General features: G+C 40.3%; 1 protein-coding gene across 3 annotated transcripts in view; it reads left to right on the forward strand.

Annotated features, from left to right (window-relative positions):
- Positions 1-419: 419 nt before the first annotated feature.
- Positions 420-15228, forward strand: part of mia3 (MIA SH3 domain ER export factor 3) — a 49803-nt gene continuing 34994 nt past the window's right edge. For 2 of the 3 annotated variants that reach the window (XM_062972395.1, XM_062972401.1), the window contains exons 1-2: positions 420-781; positions 5101-5234. In XM_062972395.1, the coding sequence (XP_062828465.1) occupies positions 442-781; positions 5101-5234 (474 nt within the window). In that variant the 5' untranslated portion in view covers positions 420-441. The remainder of the gene's footprint in view (positions 782-5100; positions 5235-15228) is intronic. The other variant, XM_062972402.1, reaches the window with a different exon arrangement.

Genomic DNA, 15228 nt, shown 5'->3' on the forward strand with positions numbered 1-15228 from the left:
TTCAAATGATAATCCGGCCCCTCAACAATCTGAAGGATTGTGGACCGGCCCTCGGCTTAAAAAGTTTGAGGACCCCTGATCTAGACACTATACTCCTATTGAGGCAGGCCAAAATCCCGTTGGCTTTCTTAGCAGCCGCATCACATTGCTGGCTCATGTTTAACTTGTTGTCCATGAGGACTCCAAACAAACAAACGCACAAAAATTAGCATTGAATAGCCTTTTGGCTTCAAGGTCTGGCTGCTTACTGCCTGGGGGTATCTCCTTTGTAGGGAGGTGTTAGCTGGCCCTGATTGATTCATGCCTGGAATTCCTCAGTTTTCTGAGTTTTAGCCTTCTCTGCCAAAGAAGAGAACTGCAGCTCCTAAGATTGGAGAGCCCCGACCCAGGGGAGGTCAAGCGGAGTCATTCTCTTTGGATGAAGGCGCATCTTGTCAAGCGATGGATGGGGAGGGCATCCTTCTGGGTTGCTATCCAGAGAACAGGGCGGGGTGTGCTTCCCTCCTGCCCTCCTTCGGGACTCCAACTGAGTCTCCTCCTCCTCCTCCTCCTCCCTTCCACATCCTTCTCCAGCCCGGCTTTCTGCTGACGTGTCTGCTCCCCCCCCCCCCCCGCTTCCCCGGTTTGGTTTCGCCTCCCTCCTCCTCGCCACTCAACATGGCTCTCCCCTTGGCGCTCCTCGCCTGGCTCCTGCTCGCCCAGCCGCCCGCCGCCCAGGCCCGGGAGACGACGGACAGACGCTTTGCCGAGTACAAGCGATGCGCCGACCCCGAGTGCAGCAGTAAGTGCGGTGCGGAGCCTGGCACTTCCTGCCTGTCACTCGGACAGAGAGAGTGGGGCCGGGCAGGACTTGTTGGCATCCCCAAGGCCACGCAGAGCATGAAGATGCCTTCTCCTCCCCACTCATTGCCCTCCTTGATCTTCTTCCTCCTCAGCCCTCAGAGACGGGGAGAAAGAGGACTTGGGTGCAGCAACACCAGGCATGGGGGAACTTGGGCCCTCCAGATGTTTTGGACTTCAACTCCCGCCATTCCTAACAGCCTCAGGCCCCGCTTAAGCGGCTGAGGGGGGAAAGGAAGGGGCCTGAGGCTGTTAGGAATGGCGGGAGTTGAAGTCCAAAACATCTGGAGGGCCCAAGTTCCCCCATGCCTGCAATATACAGTAGAGTCTTGCTTATCCAACATTCTGGATTATCCACCGCAGTCTGCCTCCCGCCTGGATCCACAGCTATTTCTTTAGGCAGCAAGGACTGAACTTTTTACCGATTTAACTTCCGGCAATGTTGTTACTGCAAGATTATTTTATTGTTAGTAGCCAATGTTTTTACAGTCAGTGTTTTCAGTACATTGCAATGTTTTGGTGCTAAATTGGTAAATACAGTCATTACTACATAACGTTACCATGTATTGAACCGCTTTTTTTTTTGTCAATTTGTTGTAAAACATGCTTAATTTGTAAAATCATAACACAATTTGACGTTTAATAGGCTTTTCCTTAATCCCTCCTTATTATCCAACATTTTTGCTTATCCAACGTTCTGCCGGCCTGTTTATATTGGATAAATGAGACTCTATTGTACTATGTCTTTCGTATCCACTCTTGTTCAGTTTATTTATTATTTATTTATTTACAGCATTTATGTTCCGCCCTTCTCACCCTGAAGGGGACTCAGGGCGGATCACATTACACATATAGGCAAACATTCAATGCCTTTTAACATAGAACAAAGACAAGACAAACATAGGCTCCGAGCGGGCCTCGAACTCATGACCTCCTGGTCAGAGTGATTCATTGCAGCTGGTTGCAGCTGGCTTGCTCTCCAGCCTGCGCCACAGCCCGGAGCCTGTTCCACAATTAACCCCACCCTCCACCCTCGGATACCAAAATCTATGGATGCTGAACTTCCATTATATACAACAGCATGGTAAAATGGCAATATTAAGGCTTACTTCTGGATTTATTTATTTTTTAAACCGAATCTATGGGTGCAGAATCTACGAATATGGAGGGCCTACTGTCATTCCATAGTTTCTGCTACTGAGGAAGTGTCATGCAGCTAGATGGACTCAAATTTTGGTAGTTAAAAAAAAAAAGATGAAATACGAAGACCTTTTCTCTTGAGATGGGGATTAAATCTAAGAAATGTTGTCACTGTTTCCCTGGACTGTTGTCACTGTTTTCCTGCACTGTCTTGTCTCGTTGCATGCCTGTTTGTAAGCTCTGAGTGGCAAGGAACTGTCCTCTTGCTTTTTAAAGCACCTTTGATGATGTTCTCAATCTATTCCTGGTATACATGCAAACATATCGTTATTCCCTTCTCCAGTTAGTGGCGGAAATTGTTGTATCTTTAACAGGATCCTCCTCTCTTTTTTTGGGATATTGTTCATGTGGACTGGAAGGTCAGGGATTCTCCTGGATATGTATCACTCCAGGCAGCTGCACCATACACTTGTAGACACTATGGTGTGTTACCAAGGATGATGACATGCATCTCTTATCTTACTCACTGCTTTATAGATTGTTTTGTGTGCCTTAATTTCTGACTTATAGTGACCTTAAGGCCATGGGGGGTTTTTTTGGCAGGATTTGTTTAGGGAATGGTTGCCTTTTCCTCCTCTGAGAATGAAAGCATGTGACTTGCACAAGTAGGTTTTCATGGCTAAGTAGGGATTCGAACCCCTGTTTCCCGGTGTCTTAATCCAACACTCAAACTACTACACCACACTGGCTTTCTCATTACTTGAGTCAGAACCCTAAAATACTAATGCTCCAAAGTGGTAACATGGAGTGCTTTTGTATTTTGTCATCCCCTGGATAAAGTCTGGTGCAAAGCACCAGATAATGGTGTTAATGCTTGAACTAGCATTGTTCTTGATAGGATGTTGTCTGCAACAAGCATCAAGGAGTCCCCAGTGGCACAGTGGGTTAAACCCTTGTGCCGGCTGGACTGTTGACCAAAACGTTGGCGGTTTGAATCCAGGGAGAGCAGGTAAGCTCCCTCTGTCAGCTCCAGCTCCCCATGCAGAGACATGAGAGAAGCCTCCCACAAGGATGGTAAAATATCAAACATCCGGGTGTCCCCTGGGCAACATCCTTGCAGTCAGCCAATTATCTCACACCAGAAGCGATTTACAGTTTCTCAAATAGCTCCTGACAAAAAAGCATCAAGCATTTGCTACCCAATGTCTCTGCCTGTTGACAAATTGCAACTGCTGGATCAGAACTTTCCAAACATTTCACGTCAGTGACACACTTGTAGGACACACATCATTTTGCAACACAATACTTCAGTTTTATTAGCAAACAAGGGGAGGTGAAATCAATCCCTTATAAGACATACGAACACATAAGTGAATTGTAATAACAAAATATATGAGGGCACAACATATCTTGTGAAAACCTTTCATTTATATTTTTTAAAAATATGATAATTATATATTTCCAATATTTCTTGTTATGTTCGTGCAACGCACTGTTCAAAAAGCTCTGTGTTAGATTCTAGAATTTAGAAACTGGTTTTAATGAACAGTAAATGTTTGACCTTTCTCCTTTCCCACTTTCTCTTTCTGATACTAAATTATCTCAATATACCAAAATTGTTCTTGTGGCGGAAACAGAAAGATAAGTGGGTGGCTCTCTTGACTATCCCTCTAGCTGCATCTGCTTGTTTCAGATTTAACAGGGAAAGGTCTCGAAAATTTCAGATTTATAGATTAAGATTCAGTATGTTCACTTTATGTCACTAGCAGCCCACTCTTAAGGTTCTGGTTTGAAATATTTTGTTCGTGTTGTATGTGCTTGCAAATTATTTCCGATATGGCAACCCTGGCTTTTCTAGGCAATTCGTTCAGAGCAGGACTTGTCTTTGTCTCTCTCTGAGGCTGGGAGAGTGCGACTTTTACAAGGTCACCCAATGGGTTTCATGGCTGAGCAGGGATTTGAGCCCTGGTCAACAGAGTCATCGTTCAACACTCAAACTACTGAACCATGCTGGCTTTCAAAAAAATTGTGGTTTTGTAATAAATGTGTATAGGACTGCAGTTATGTCAGTATGGAATTAGAGCCTTAGATTGTGATCCTAACCACACATACATGGAAGTAAAACCTTACTTGGACTTAATTCTCATATACATGAATATAAGTGTCATGTTTGAAATTGTTTTAACTATAAACAAGGCTTTGATATACAGTCAGTCCTCCATGTTTTCTGGGGTTAGGGGCGCAAGATCCCACAAAAGTGAAAAACTGCAAAAGTTTTTTTTTTTAATTACCTGCAAGGACATCCCTCTAGCAATCTCTTGGTCCTTCAGCATGAAAAATATGCAAAGAATCAAATCCACAAAAGTCAAATCTGCAAACGTGAAGGGCCAACATTTAGTTAGGTAAATTGTATTTGAGATGTACCTGTTTATATCCTATCTATATATGCTTTTGGATAATAGCCTTAGTTTGATCTAAAATATTATTGGGGGCTCATTGACCTACATTTATGTCAGTTTTATTTATTAAAATATATTTATTCTGCCTTTCTTTAAAAAATATCAAAAATAGCTAACAGATTTAAAATAAAGATATTCTGTTAACATTTCCTTAAAAAGGCAAATCCAGATCAGAAATAAGCAAGCTGAGCAATTATCATTTGATTCCCAAAACTCAAATATGATTATCCAAAAAGTAGTTAATATCAGTGGAGGAAAACACTGGAAAACATGAGCTCATTTTCTGGCATCTCAGTTCTAAAGACAATTTAATTTAGAAACAGTTTGACTTTGGAAAAATTCAGCCTGATTGTGCTCAGGAATATTGTTTTCAATCCTGTCCCCTTAACTTTGACATTTTGAATTATGTAGCCTTGGGGTATTAGAATATATTCCATAGCCATGAAGTGAAGTTGGAGTTTCACCATCAGCTGAAATCAAATGTTGATTCTGACTTCCTTATGCCGTTTCACTGCCTTGATAAATTAGGCATACAATTATTTTCACACTGCCTACATACCGGTTATAATTTCATATTCCTGGACTGTGTGTATATTGCCAGAATTGCCATTCAGATGATGTTCTTTTATTCATGTTTTTTTTTCTTGCTTTCTTTCCACAGTGCTAATGTGTCGAGGGAAGGCAGTAAAAGACTTTACAGCTCCAGATTGCCGGTTTTTAGATTTTAAAGAAGGTGAATCGATATATGTGTATTATAAATTAACCGGAAGAACAAATGAGCTGTGGGCTGGAAGTGTGAGTTTTTATATACTTTGATTTTACACACGCTGGAGAAACTAACCTCTGTCTTTTATTAACATTTTAATAAATATTTCTTAATCTCTTTATCTGCATTCACCAACAGTGGTTTTTAGGGTATTCTATTGCAGTTTGGTAAGATTGTATCATTAAATGTTCTTCATTTTGGATTATTGTTTCATGAAACGGAGGAGCAAATTCATATCTGCATGTGCAAAAGACTGTTCATAGCTTGGCTGATTCAGTGGATACATTATTTGTCCAGAAATAGCCCCTGCTCCTTTCTTTTTATAAATTTCATAGCTGCTTGCCCCTCCTGCCTTCATGTAGATAATAACCCTAGATCATTTTCCTGTGGGTCGTTTCCTCTTTCAGGAGAACATTTTCTGTCATTCAGCCCTCTGTCTGAAAACATCAGCCTAGCAACTTTTAATAAAAAGCTGTTAGCCCAGTTGCTCTAACAGTATACCATATGTTTTATACTGTTAGAAAATACTGCTTCTAGATTCGCTTTTGAGCCTCCAGGTTCCATTTTAGAGGAAAAGAGGCATGTAAATGAATTAAACGATTACATGAATAGACTCTTACCATATACTGAAAATGAAGTTATATCATGCAGAAGGCTTGTATACAGCTTTCCTCTTTAAGGGGATAGATATAGCAACTGATGGTTATAGTTTCTGCTATCATCAGAAGATCACACCTAATTAAGTTTAATTACCCAAAGGAATATAGTAAATATTTCTATTCATAAGTGCCGTGTCTGTGTTGCCCTCAAAATTAACCAGACTTCCAGATTTAAAAATGTTCTTGGCATTTCTTTTGAGAGCTTGGCTATATATTACCCATAAGATTTCTTTTTATAATAAAAAAATCACCTTCTGAGTCTATGAACAGAATGAGATGAAGATATAGTTTAAAATGTACCTTTCTTATCATTATTGTTGTGTTCCTTCAAGTTGTTTCTAATTTATGGTGACCCTAGAATGAACCTATTACAGGGTTTTCTTGGCAAGATTTGTTCAGTGGGGACAGCGTTGTATTTCTCTGAGGATGAGAGGGTGTGGCTTGTCCAAAATCATTCTGTAAGACAATTACCTTCAAAGGGCTCAGGAGGGAAATCAGGCAGAGAAACTCAGTCTCGTGAGAGATGCAAAAAGCAAAGTTTATTTTCAAATAGCTATGAGAAGGCGAACAGCCATACATACCCTAAAGGGTTGTATCATGAAAAATGGCCGTTGCAAAGCGTGGCGTCACAAACAAAGGATATATATGTCGGCTTATCTAAGCTTGACCAATGGCTGAGGGTCTTCCTCACCTTCCACACCTACTTGGCATAAGTGATACCAATGACCTAACTTGTTTACTCTGAGCTTTCTTCTCTCCTTTCGAACTTCCTAAAGGAAGGCACCAGCTCACACAGGAGGGGAGGGGTATAGGCCCTGTGTTGCACATACTACTTTGGTTCATGCAAAAGTGCTTATATTGTCCATATAAAGGCTATATGATATATGCAGAAACAAAGCTATATAGGCAATAGTTTACTACTTTCTGGCTTATGGTCCCTTCCATTCAAGTAGGTCTCCATGACCATGCAAGGACTATGACTCTGATCTCGAAAGTCATAGTTCAACCCTTAAACCAGTACAACATGCTGCCTCTTTTTAGTCTAAGCAAAAAACCCTTCTTGTGCCTTATGGTGGAAAAGATAAGGAATTTTGTTTTTGACTCTACTGTACACTTTTCCATGGGTTTTATCAGACCGGTACTAGCCAGTATTGTGTAGTGGTTTGAGCATTAGTCTATGAGTCTGGAACAAAAACAACTCTTTTTAAAAAGGAATTTTGAGTGAAAAATATGTAAATGTGTGCGCATGTAGCATGGCCCATAGAAGGGTGTGCTGATACCTAATACAATGTAAATAGACTTTCACTTAAGGCATGGTTCCTGCATGTGTCCAGTCAGTGTATATTTGAGTTATGCATGGAGCTCCATTAAGGAGGGAAAATCAGCAGACTGCAGAGCTAATGTTGTTGCCTTCGAGTCACATCCAACTCTGGTGACCCTAAGGTAACTCTATCACAGGGTTTTCTTGGCAAGATTTGTTCAGAAGAGGTTTACCCCTATCTTTCTCTGAGGCTGAAAGAGTGTGATTTGTCTAAGGCCACCCAGTGGGTTTTATAGCTGAGCAGGGATTTTAACCCTGGTCTCCAGACTCATAGTCCAACGCTCAGACCACTATACCTCACTAATACCAGTGTGATAATATTCATAGAAAAGTATGTAGCAGAGTCAATGAGCACATAACAAAAATATTATTTTGTGGCACACTAAAGAATATGAGTGTAGTGCATTTCATCCACTAAATTGTGCTCTGTAAAGTGTTGGCAACATAGCTCAGATCTTGGTACGAACTACTGAATTACATAGAAATTAATGGGACTAGTGAGTTGCAACTATTATAAATATCTGCCAAATCAGTGGAATTCACTTTCTCTGGACTGGGATCTTAGTCAAGGAAAAGCTACTTTCAGTTTGCAGTAACATCTTATACCAAATGTTCCTTTCTTTCTGTAACAAGATATCAAGAGGGATATCAGACGTCTGCAGTTTCTCACTGGTAGATTACATGGTAACAAACACTTAATGATGGGCTTCCGGTTGTCAGGTCTTTCTGCTGAGCAGATCTTTTTGCCTTGCAAAGGAATATTTTTCTGGTGTGAGTCAATCTAACACCATCCGCTGCCAGGAGGAGCTGCATTTATTAGAATATGTGAGTGAGGTTATGACACAACAGCTTGTCTGCTGCAACAGAGTCCAATTAAAGTTGCATAGATGAAATTGGAAGCACTCTGCTGGCAATGAGAGTGGCAGAAAGGAATGATTGTCTGCTTGCTAATAATTCCCTACTGACACCTACTGTGCCACAAAAATAACCTGGATAATTAGGAGGCATCGGTTTCCAGGGTTGTAAGTTCTTCATAAACACAAAACATGAAGAATTATTAAACATGGGGCCAAATAATTAAACACTCAAGTTTTTAAACAAGAGGTTAAATGGTTAATGTCCACAACAGGCAAATCATTTTGTGCCCAGACAATAACAAGTTTGGGATAATTGATAGAAAGTTCAAAATGAGTATTCTGCAATCTTAATGACTTTGTAATGTACACCCAGCAGTGATACCATATTATCAAAATATTTAGAGAAAGTACAAAAGAATGCCTTGTCCCTGTGACACTCATAGTACAAACAATGTAAATAAGCATGGCTCTTGCCATTGTTTGTCTGGACTATAAATGTCTCTTGTAATTTAAAACAAATATATCAAACAATGCTCTAATCTTTGTTTTCTCCAAGGAACACTGTACTCTCTGTGTTGATTTTAGAGAGTCTGCTAGTGTTACTCAAATTAATAAACAGGATACTGCTGTCAGTCAATCAGCTGTCAGCAACCTTTCTGTGGCAAGTTTCCTGGAAACTACATAAAAACAGCAACAATAAATATGGCAAAATATGGTACCAGTCCCTGGAGGAAAATGCTAATCTACCACACCATATAGTTTGAGAAATATTGCTTGGACCTCATAATGTGATGCATTGGATCTCAGTTTTAGTTCAATTTCTAGTAGTTTGATGTAAAGGTTTGTTTTAAAAAGGTGAAAAGTAGATTGTTGTTTAAGATCAGAAAAGATTATCTCCCATGCAAAAACATGGGAGATCTTTGGGATGTCTTTGTCCAGGTTTGATTTGCTGCTTCTTAGCATACAAATGTGATATTCTGTACTAGATGATGCTCATCTTCAAGCTCTATTAATTAGGCAGTTGGCATTCTTAATCCAGGCTTTATTTGCTCCCTTGATCTGTACACAAAGGTGTGCAGCTGCAGATTTCTGAACAGAGTACAGACAGTCCCCAAGTTACAAACAAGATAGGTTCTGTAGGTTTGTTCCTGAATAAATATATATACACAGTAGAGTCTCACTTATCCAACACTCGCTTATCCAATGTTCTGGATTATCCAACACATTTTTGTAGTCAATGTTTTCAATACATCATGATATTTTGGTGCTAAATTCGTAAATACAGTAATTACTACATAGCATTACTGCGTATTGAACTATTTTTTCTGTCAAATTTGTTGTATAACATGATGTTTTGGTGCTTAATTTGTAAAATCATAACCTAATTTTTCTTAATGTCTCCTTATTATCCAACATATTTGCTTATCCAACATTCTGCCGGCCCGTTTACGTTGGATAAGTGAGACTCTACTGTATATGGGGTGGGGGGGAGCACTTTGGATAGCATAGGGAAGAGCTGATTCTGCTGTGGTGTTTGTTTTGCTGTCTGTGTCCCTGTTCAAAAGATTTCACCTAGGGAAGATTCCTAGGGAAGTGTTCTCTCATCTAAAAAGAGTGTTTTTTAATTTGTGTTGATGCCCACTTTCACAGGGGTCTTGCACCCCTGATCCCTGCAGAAGTGAACAGCATACTGTACTTAGGTTGCAGTGATTCCTAGCTAAAACTAAGATTTACAGTGTATTTCAACACATAACTATTGTGATAGAAAGAGCCAGCTCAATAAAATCAGCCTTCCATCATCTTCAAATTATAGGGCAGACGTGGCAGTACATATTTTTACATTTTATTTCAGGTTGTCAATAGAGATGTTGAACAGTAAAAATGGGCTAAGTATGAAATGCTTCACTTAATATAGAAAATCTGTAGAAATAGTGTTTCAGTTGCAAACAAGATATTTCCAGTGGTTTTATGTGCATATGCAGGGACATAGAACAAAGAAAAGCCCCAATAGAAATGACTGTACTAACACAGACATAAGAGTATCTATAAAATAACTAATTTAGAAATGTGCCCCTGACAGAAGCTTTCTCACAGTGTCTTTGTTAATTATAATGCTAGTCATTAAATGTAATCCATAGGAAAGCTGCTGCGGCTTTTCTCACTTTGAACATTCTTATTGGGAGCATAAGAAGCATTACAATTAAACCAAGCCAAGGATCTATAAAACAGGACATTGTTTACACTGATTGGCCACGGCTTTCTAAGGTTTAGGACATGAGTTGTAATTTTAGGTAAGAAAAAGCATACTTTCTCCAGACTATGCATTTTAAAAGCTGGAAACTGAAGTACTTCAAATCATTCCAGTTAGAGTATATCTACACTAATAAATTATAGCAGCTTGAAATCACTACCTCACCCAGTTTTTAAGGAGAAACTACAAGTCACAGCTTCATAACCAAATAGCATCTACCCCAGCTTTGCTATGGCACAATTGTCTACTGCAGTGGTTCTCAAATCATAATCCTCCAGATATTTGATGTTTGTTTCCCAGATTTCCTGATAATTTGTCATGTTGACACAAACTTTTAGGGGCTGAAGACAACAAAATATGAAGAATTGAGTATTGGAAAACACAGAACTACAGGGTGCTATGCAATGTCTCTTAAAAACAAAAGTTAGAATCAAACCTGATTGATCCTAGAATCTGCTGAGCACAGTAGTCTTTGGTTCATCAGGGGCCAATTATTAAGTCTACCCATCACCTCATTTAGAGATGCCAAGGCCCTCTGATTATAAATCATCTGCCCTTTCACTGAGCTAAAATATTTTAGGAAATTATATAGTATTCCCTAGAGCAGCTTTCCAATGGATGTTGGATTACAACTCCTACGATCCCTCACCACAAGGAACATGCTAACCGAGGCTTCTCAGAGTTGAAATCCAATGACATATTGGGATGTAAAGTAAGGAACTGCTGTCCTCAAGGATTTTAGGATAATGGGGAGGCAAATGAAAGATTTATCAGACTAACTAAGCATTATTACCCATTCATTTTCCAGCTTCTAACATAGAAATGATTGATAAATATGGTTGCTTTTAATTTGGTAATTGCTAAGTCAATTAACATCAGGAATACAAACATGACTTTGGATATACAAATTTGCAATATTGTTAAAGAGTAAATATTGAACAAGAAGAATGATACATTCACCTACCATTAAATCTGTTTGTTCAATATCTATTGGACAGGAACTCATTGTCTTTTTCAAGCTGTTATGCAAAGCAAACAATTCTAGCAGAAAATCTCTGGTTTCAGTCATTCCCATCTAAGAAATGTGCTGCTGTCTTTCCATCCTACACAGGGCTAGCCTCTAAAAATGAATTTTCACCTTTTAAATTAAATCCAGCACTTAGGGATTTGGAATGTATTTAAAACTACAGAGACCACTAATGTTCATGAAACTGCTTGTAATTTTTAATAAAGTAATTATACTGGAATTGGGGTTAATCTATTTACAGTATTTGTAAACATCAGGAATTTTTTTCCATATTACCATGTTACCATGTATAAATATGTGAGGGGAAGTCATAGGGAGGAGGGAACTGGGGTTAATCTATTTACAGTATTTGTAAACATCAGGAATTTTTTTTCCATATTACCATGTTACCATGTATAAATATGTGAGGGGAAGTCATAGGGAGGAGGGAACACACTTGTTTTCTGCTGCCCTAGAGATTAGGATGCGGAACAATGGCCTCAAACTACAAGAAAGGAGATTCCATCTGAACATTAGGAAGAACTTCCTCACTGTGAGAGCTGTTCAGCAGTGGAACTCTCTGCCTCGGAGTGTGGTGGAGGCTCCTTCTTTGGAGGCTTTTAAGCAGAGGTGGAATGGCCATCTGTCGGGGGTGCTTTGAATGTGATTTTCCTGTTTCTTGGCAGGGGGTTGAACTGGATGGTCTGTGAGGTCTCTTCCAACTCTATGATTCTATGAAACTATGATTCTATGTTTGTTCTTCTCCAGTGGAAGTCTCAGAATGTCTAGGCAAAGGCCTGGAGCATATTCTGAGTGTAGTATCTGAGTGTAGTATCTCTACAGAGTATGTTTACTTTTGACGTGTTTTGGCCGTTTCTAATTGCCTAAGTTATCTTATCTCTACCACAATTCTCCACTATTAATATTGGCTTCCTGCCAACATTAATAAGAACTTGCAGGTGAGGATGTAGTGTGAATTATCTTCTAGAGGGTATTAACACACATTAAAATTAGATAGCATAAGTGGGGCTCAAGCATCATGTGAAGCATAGCAGTTCTCCTTCCCATACCAGCACCACAATCACTGTACTAGTTATACAACTCTCAGCTATTGAAAAAGTTTGTTTTAATTATAACATTACTGTCACATCACCTGTGTTTCTGAAAAACATTAGTTTTGCTACATTTTAGACAAAGTTAATAGGAATTCTCAAAGCCATTCTGAATCACTGGAGGGTTTCCTAGCAGTACCAGTGTTTTATAGCAATTTGAGTGTTGGACTAGGGGTGCATCTAAACTGTAGAATTATGTAATGCATTTTGACACCACTTTAATTGCAATGGCTCAATGCTGTGGGATCCTTGGAGTTGTAGTTTTACAAGAGCTGGCTTTCTCTTGCAAAGGGTGCTGGTGCCTTGCCAGACTACAAATTCCAGGATTCCCTAGCATTGAGCCATGGCAGTGAAAATTGTGTCAAACTGAATTAATTTTATAGTGTAGTACAGTGAAACCAGGGCGCTTGGACAAGTCACATTCTCTCAGCTTCTGAGGAAGGCAAAGATAGCTCCACTTTGAACCAATTCAGAAAACATTGTGATAAGGACCTTGTAGGGTTGTTATAAGTCAGAATTGACTTGTGCACATAACAACAACTAGAACAACACTTTCTTCTTTACTCGTTCAGTCGTTTTTGACTCTTCGTGACCTCATGGACCAGTCCACGCCAGAGCTCCCTGTTGGCCGTCGCTGCCCCCAGCTCCTTCAAGGTTGAGCCAGTCATTTCAAGGATACCGTCCATCCATCTCGCCCTTGATCGGCCTCTCTTCCTTTTTACTTCCATTTTCCCCAGCATCATGATCTTCTTCAAGCTTTCCTGTCTCCTCATGATGTGCCCAAAATACTTCAGCTTTGCCTCTAGTATCCTTCCCTCCAGTGAGCAGCCGGGCACTGGCTGGAGGATGGACTGGTTGGATCTTCTTGCGGTCCAAGGCACTCTCAAGATTTTGCTCCAGCACCAAAGTTCAAAAGTGTCTGTCTTCCTTCGCTCAGCCTTCCTCATGTCCAGCTCTCGCAGCCATAGGTTACTATGGGGAATACCATTGCTTTCACTATGCAGACCTTCGTTGTCAGTGTGATGTCTCTACTCTTCACTCTTTTATCAAGATTGGCCATTGCTCTCCTCCCAAGAAGTAAATGTCTTTTGATTTCCTGGCTGCTGTCTGCATCTGCAGTGATCTTCGCACATAGAAATATAAAGTCTGTCACTGCCTCCACGTTTTCTCCCTCTATTTGCCAGTTGTCAATCAGTCTGGTTGCCATGATCTTGGTTTTCTTGATGTTTGACTGCAGCCTGGCTTTTGCACTTTCTTCTTTCACCTTGATGATAAGGCTCCTCAGCTCCTCTTCACTTTCAGCCATCAGAGTGGTATCATCTGCATACCTAAGGTTGTTAATGTTTCTTCCAGAAATTTTAACTCCAGCCTTGGATTCGTCAAGCCCTGCACGCCGCATGATGTGTTCTGTGTACAAGTTGAATAGGTAGAGCGATAGTATACAGCCCTGCCGTACTCCTTTCCCAATCTTGAACCAGTCTGTTGTTCCGTGATCTGTTCTTACTGTGGCTACTTGGTCTTTATACAGATTTCTCAGGAGACAGACAAGGTGACTTGGTATCACCAAGCACATGCCACAGTTTGTTATGGTCCACACAGTCGAAGGCTTTAGAATAGTCAATAAAGCAGAAGTAGATGTTTTTCTGAAACTCCCTGGCTTCCTCCATTATCCAACGGATATTGGCAATTTGGTCTCTTGTTCCTCTGCCTTTTCTAAACCCAGCTTGGACATCTGGCAGCTCTCGCTCCTTGTATTGCTGGAGTCTGCCTCGCAGGATCTTGAGCATTACCTTACTGGCATGTGAAATAAGTGCCACTGTACGGAAGTTTGAACATTTTTTAGCATTTCCCTTTTTTGGTATGGGGATGTAAATTGACTCTTTCCAATCTGATGGCCATTCTTGTGTTTTTCATATTTGCTGGCAGATGGCATGCATCACCTTGACAACATCACCTTCCAAGATTTTAAACAACTCAGCTGGGATCCCATTGTCTCCTGCTGCCTCGTTATTAGCAATGCTTATTAAGGCCCATTCAATCTCACTCCTCAGGATGTCTGGTTCTAATTCACTCACCACACCGTCAAAGCTATCCTCTATATTATTATCCTTCCTATACAGATCTTCTGTATATTCTTGCCACCTTTTCTTGATCTCTTCAGCTGCTGTTAGGTCCTTGCCATCTTTGTTTTTGATCATGCCCATTTTTGCCTGAAATTTGCCTCCGATGTTTCTGATTTTCTGGAAGAGGTCTCTTGTCCTTCCTATTCTTCCACTTCCATGCATTGCTTGTTTAAAAATAGTTCCTTGTCTCTCCTGGCTAACCTCTGGAATTGTGCATTTAATTGGGCATATCTCCCCCTATCGCTGTTTCCTTTCGCCTTCCTTCTTTCTTGGGCTACTTCCAGTGTCTCAGCAGACAACCACCTTGCCTTCTTGGTTTTGTTTTTCTTTGGGACGTACTTTGTTGCTGCCTCCTGAACACAGTACTACTAAATGTAATCCATTGCAGCATGAAGCTGGTTTTCTAATGCAGGAATTTCTACTGTATATATTATGAATTGGGCCCTCGTCTTTGGAATTCCACCAGGGCCCTAGCTGCCCTGTTTTGGTATTCCATTCATATACTTTAAATTGGCCAAAGGATAGGAAACAGAGTAGGGATAAAAGTTTATTTCTCACAGTGGAGGTCTGTAAAAAATCAGATTCCCTCAAAAACTCTTTTGGGACAGGTGCTTAGCTGTTTAGCTCCAAATAAACAATCTGAATTTCACTGAACTGGGAGAAGAGGGAATAAAATAGTAAATGAGATCCAATG

The sequence above is a fragment of the Anolis carolinensis genome, chromosome 1 (assembly GCF_035594765.1).
Source record: "Anolis carolinensis isolate JA03-04 chromosome 1, rAnoCar3.1.pri, whole genome shotgun sequence".
Lineage (NCBI taxonomy): Eukaryota > Metazoa > Chordata > Lepidosauria > Squamata > Dactyloidae > Anolis > Anolis carolinensis.